The sequence below is a fragment of the Ochotona princeps genome, chromosome 18 (assembly GCF_030435755.1).
Source record: "Ochotona princeps isolate mOchPri1 chromosome 18, mOchPri1.hap1, whole genome shotgun sequence".
In the NCBI taxonomy this organism is placed as follows: Eukaryota; Metazoa; Chordata; class Mammalia; order Lagomorpha; family Ochotonidae; genus Ochotona; species Ochotona princeps.
In genome coordinates, this window is record NC_080849.1 from 47,466,528 (window position 1) to 47,472,478 (window position 5,951).

The 5,951-nt window shown below is 47.1% G+C and overlaps 1 protein-coding gene across 1 annotated transcript; it reads left to right on the plus strand.

The window, feature by feature from the left end:
• The first annotated feature begins 616 nt into the window (after nt 1–616).
• Nucleotides 617–2,784, plus strand: LRRC30 (leucine rich repeat containing 30). Its single transcript, XM_004579636.3, has one exon. The coding sequence runs from the start codon at nt 1,402–1,404 to the stop codon at nt 2,305–2,307; it is 906 nt and encodes a 301-aa protein (XP_004579693.2). The 5' UTR covers nt 617–1,401; the 3' UTR covers nt 2,308–2,784.
• The last annotated feature ends 3,167 nt before the right edge of the window (nt 2,785–5,951 follow it).

Below are 5,951 nucleotides of genomic sequence, written 5' to 3' on the forward strand. Positions count from 1 at the left end.
CTTGCAGATTCCCTGGCCCATTGTGAGCTCCCAGACAGGGGAGGTCAGGTCATAGAAGCAGCCTGGCTTCTCAGGGCTGTGTCCCAGCAAGTCCACTTCCTGCTTCCTCGACCACATCAGCCCTGAGCACACCCCACTAGGCCTTTCCCGGGAACCTAGGTCATCAGCCTGCCCTCCCTTCTGCCCTTAATCATTGGCTATTTTTAGGACATTTTTCCTAAACAAATGCTACCTCCTGAGCTGCGTTCGTTTGTCAGGACTGCCAAAACAAAGTACCAGGCTAGCGAAACTCAAAACAACAGAAATGGGGATTGGAAGTCTGAGTCCCAGCCATGTACTAATTTTTAGTGGCCTAGTCTCTAAACGCAGTCACATTCTAGGGTACTGGGATGGGGTTAGCATTTCAGCTTATGTAGGCAGTGGGTAGAGCAACATGGTTTAGCCATCTGTAGTGATCAACCTTGCTTACTTAGGGTATGTTTTAATTTCTTTTAAGGAAGAGAGGCTCATTTGTAGTCTTTACAGGACTGAGCGTCCCATGCTTACTTGTATAAGGTGGCTCTTCAGGGGTAGTTAAATATTTACAGTGCACCCTACTAATTCCAGGGTCTTCCACAAACCAGTCTCACCCAGAGCTCCTTGGAACCAGAACACCACAAAGATCCAGACACTCTGATCCTGCCCCCATTACTAAATCTCCTCTTACAGGCATAATGTAAAATCCTCTGGTCTGGAAGTTTCCATGTATCTGGTCTGCTTCTGTTGCTTTCTCACAAAGACACAATTGGCTGATGTTTGGGACAGGCGTGAATGACATCATTGCATGACCTTCAGTTGGGCCACTTCACTTTGTTGCTAGCGGTCAGCTCGTTTGCACTCTCCAGTTGCCCACTCGGGTTCCGGGAGCTGTGCAGGTGGACTGCTGTTGGCGTGGCCTGCTTTTGTTTCCCACTTTGTCCCTTTTGAGAGATGGGCTTGTTAATCACCCAGCTCAAGCATGATACCCAAGAAAAGCAGAGAGGGTAAAATTATACACAGCCACCCTGTGACCGGCCTGCACAGAGCAGGTCAATAAAACTCAGGCAGAATGACAGTGACAGCTGCCTTGTAACATTCAGAGGGAATCGAGCAGTTCTGTGCAGCAGCGTCAGGAGCAAGGATATCATTACAGCCGGCTGCTCAGAAAGAAGCCACTGCAGCCCACCCCCAGGGGCCGGCAAAACTCCTGCAGCAATCCAGGGACACTGAAAGGCCTGAACAAGAAGCCTCTCCATCAGCATTCTCCACGCCGGGTCCCAGTGGCTGCAATTGTGTGCACCTGCTGGCTGCCTGACCCAGTCCAGGGCAGGACAAACTCACAGTGTTGGAGGTGACAACAGAGCAAGCAGAAAAAAGGCTGCAATGGGGGCCAGGCAGTCAAGGACCAATTCCAAGGACAAGGACCCCAAGGGGATGCTGATCCTCAGGAAGGGACAGAAGTTCGCTCCGTGGGATGACACTCTGCTCTTGGGAAGGGACCCACGGTCACTGCTGAAGCGGGGCATGCGCCACGTCAGCTTCAGCTTGGTCACAAAAGGAATGACGGACATCCCAGACTTTCTGTGGGGCCTGTCTGAGGTCCAGAAACTCAATCTGTCACACAATCAGCTCCGGGTTCTCCCTCCCGAGGTGGGGAGACTGACACGGATTGTGGTCTTGAACTTGTGCGGGAATCGTCTGAAGAGTCTGCCCAGGGAAATCAGCCTCCTCCACAGTCTCAAGGTGCTGTTTGTGAACATGAACTGCCTGAGCGAGGTGCCGGCAGAGCTGAGTCAGTGCAGGAACCTGGAAGTGCTGAGCTTGTCGCACAACTGCCTGTCCCAGCTTCCCGCCAGCTTTGCCGACCTCTCCCGTTTGAAGAAACTGAACCTCAGCAACAACTACTTTGCACACATCCCCGTGTGTGTGTTCTCACTGAAGGAACTGGATTTCTTGCACGTGGGCTCCAATCGCCTGGAGAACATCGCGGAGAGCATCCAGTGTCTGGTCAGCCTGCAGATCTTCATCGCTGAGAGCAACAATATCCACTCCTTCCCAAGGTCACTCTGCCTCGTCTCTAGCCTGGAGATGCTGAACTTAAACAACAATGACATCCAGACTCTCCCAGATGAGCTCTACCTGCTGGGTAGACTGGCAAGGATCGCGTGGAATCCTATGGACAAGGGACTGCACATCTCCCACAACCCTTTGTCCAAACCACTGCCGGAGCTAGTGGAGGGAGGCCTGGACATGCTCTTCAGTTACCTAAAGGACAAAAAGCACCACTGATGTGGGCACCAGGGGCATGGAGGACAAGAGGCAGGTCATCTGTCACCCTGGCTACTTCTTTCATGTAAACTGCCTACCCTTCCTGTTAGTAAGTCAACGCTTTTGCTAGTAGTTGCTAAATAGCTGCTCAATCTTTCCTGGGGAGACATTTGTTTTTTCAGGCTCTATGTTTTTAAGAACCTCTGGATTACTGTATTCATCCCATCCAAAAATTAATGGGAACAAGCTTTTGGTTTTTTCCCAAGAGAACAAACTGTTCTGAGAAATATGGAGATGTTGCCTTTGCAACTGTGGACAGTAGGTCTGCATCGAAGAGGCAAATCAGTGTGCCATGGATGGCACGGGGCATTGGAACCATCTGCTCTTAGGTGGCACCAGCAACACATGCTACTATGTTATACTCAACCAACCATTACTTGGGACCAAATGGCAAGCTGGAGCCACGCTCCATTGCCAAAGACCAAAAATGGGCAGAGCTTTCCCTCTGGAGTTCTGGGGGAGAGGGGGAAATAACCATAGGAATTTTCTGTTTCGAATAGCTGCAGGAAAAAAGCAGCCCGCTGGTGTTTATGACTGGTGGTGAGTAAGAGCATAGTGTGATAACTTTCAGATAATAAATATGAACCTGTGTTACTCTGCAGTTTCAACCTTTGTTCACAGCCTTCTCCCAGTCTTAGCCATGTCTGAAACCTCTTTTCTAGATATCTTAGTCCATAGTGAAATTACCCCTTTCCAATTTGCCTCCGTTCTATTCCTCTTGGAGATAAGCTAATAATTAGGGAATATGTGCCCAAAAGGCAGGTAACAGAAAGTAACGCAGAGATGAGCCATGCTAAAAATGTAACTGCCCTTTTAAAATTCACAGGAGGAAGGATATTTGCTGCTTGGCCTTCAGGTACAGATATTTTAAAAAATGAGTTTAGTGACATTTAGAAGTTCTTTGGACAACAGGCTCAGTGAACACATGCAGCTTGCTTTGTCTTTTATTTTAAGAGTGCACAGCTGTTAGTGAAACCCAGGCAGCAGGATGAGCAATGACTGTTCCTGTGCAGGGGCCATGGGGTCTTCCTGAGATCATGGCAGCCAGGAGCCCCAAGTGATTGGTAAGTACTCACAGCTCAAGAAGAGGAAGGAGAAGGTGGCAGCGAGGCAGCGATGTGCCTGCATGTCAGGCCTGTGATACTTATTATTATTATTATTCGTTTAATTCAATTAAACTTTGACTTATCAAACTTTCTGCACTCTGGATCCTGAGTTACAAAACAGAGAGGAATAGCACTCCACTCCTTCCCATTAGAGAGCTCAGCTGAGACAGCGGCATATTGGATCTCTGCTAAAGAGAGACCCGAGACAGATGAGAATAACATACCACATGGTGTAGATGAGACAGCCTCAAAGTTCCATTAAGCAAAGAATAGTAAACCACCAATGTAGCTGGGATGAGTGAGCAAAGTCCTTCACTTGCTGTAGTTGTCTAGCTCCAACACCTTCCCCATCTGTCCTGGCCCATTTGTAAAGAGCAGCAAAGTCAGGATAGTTCGCAAATGTACTCCATGTAACTTATTCATAGGAACAAGTGTTTTGCCCAACACAGTCCAATGCCCATTTTCCCATCCATGAAAGAAGGAAGCTATTTCCTGCTGGTGTTATCTGATGCCACCATCTCATTAGCACACTCCTGCCCAAGCTCCACTGTTGAACTAATGCAACAGAACTTACCAGGGTCCCTTGGAGGCAGCTCAAGAAGTCTTCTCACAATTCTCTTGCAGAAGCAACTGGCAAACAGCTCCTCCCCGCCAGGGACACTCCAAAATCCTCTTCAACATTAGCTAAGTGGCAGCCAGGACTATTTAAAGACATCAGTGGAATTCTTGTTTGACCTCCTGACTCAGTGGGAAATTGGAGGGTGAGCTTTCCTCTGCAGCAGGGGGTAGGTCACTCACACTGAAGCCTTGGCTGAAGTCATAGAGCTGTCAGACAAACAGCAGTGTGTGCCAGGATCATGCGTGTTGGTGTCTGTTGTTGGAGATCCACTGGGTCTCACACTGCACGTCCATGACCTTGCTAAGGGTAGTAACGCCTGTGAGGGCAGCAATACCGCACTATTCTTGCTGAGTGATCATTTTCTTTCCTTAACAACTTTTCTTAGTGACTTGATCCCACAGCTACTTTACTCCCAGGAAAGAATGCAATCATGTTTTGAAGGTGACCCACAAACTTATTGTGTTTCTTATAGGAAAAAAAATAATGGTATCCATTTGGTGGCCAGCCTGCAATGGTGCCTTTCAACAGTAGAATAGCAGGGCTTTCTTTGTTAACACCGGCATTGAAGAAACCATGAAAGTGTGGCAGTTACCTGATGTGCTTTAGATAATGACTTTTTCTGAATGCTCCACTTTATTGATAAAGAGAAGTGCTGAGCAACAAAACTGGTGAATGTGTTTAGCTATTCAAAATACCGCTGTGCAGTGGATTCGATGTAACCTTCAGAATCTCTGTTGTCAAATTCTGCAGTTGGCTCAATGAGTGTGAAAGGCTTCCTGCTCCTCTTTTGTACTTTGTATATGGTCTCATTCAAGAAACTTCCAGGTATTTCTAAGCTTCTGGAATCAAAACACAGAGGATGACTTCTCTGTCTGCAGAGTATATTCAGCCAAAGGAGAAGAGCTAATTGAGTGCTTGATGTGGGGGGCTGGCAGCTCACATTTGGGATAATGCTGTGGTTTTCACGTCTCTTCAGAAACACCTTGCAAAGCAATTGCGGCTTCCAAGCCCAGAGTTGAAAAAGAAATCTTATCTTCCTAGGAATAGAAGACGATTTTGAAAAGAGACATCTGTTGGAGGAATAATACTGCAAAATTCATAATACTTCAGCATATTCAAAAGAGAAGTTTAGTCATTCAGCTTGTTGGCTTGAAGAACAGTTAATAGAAGAAATAGATGCCACACCGAGGCTTTGGTTAATAGATTGCCTTTCTGCAGGAACCAGAGACAGGGTAGCTTCATGATCATGCATCTAGTTCTCGCAAGGGAGTCATGCTGGTGTTGGAGAAAAGAAACTAGTGGGCACATGGCCTTTGTTTGTGGGATACATTAGGCAAAATCCTGCTCTCTCGGTAGTGGATTATTGTGTCCCGAGAGTCCATTTCATATGCTGTGAAGCACCAACGGAACATGTGTCTCGATAGTCGAGCGTTCAAACAGAGGGAGATGGAAGTCATTGGAGTACCTCAGCCTGAAATGATGGAGCAGGAAAGACCCACAGGCTTCGTGAGCTGATACACACGGGCTGGCGGAGTCCCCAGTCTGGGTATAGCCACCGAGGCATCCTTTTATTGTCAGACTGTCAGGAAACCATCTAACAGAACACGCAGAAATTCAAACAGCCGTATTAAGTCAGTATGAAGATGCTAAATAGGTTGGGATCCACAGTCCCCCAATCTAGATTCAACCAACTGACATGGAAAATATCTGAGGAAAAAAAAATCCTGTGTGTACTGAACATCCAACATCTGCAGCCCATTTCTCTTATCATCCTCTGCTCAACAATACAATGGAATGAAATAATGTAGATGTAGTACCTTCATGTACATGGAGTATGACATAAATGTTAGACTCTATTTTATGTTGTGTGCTATATTTAC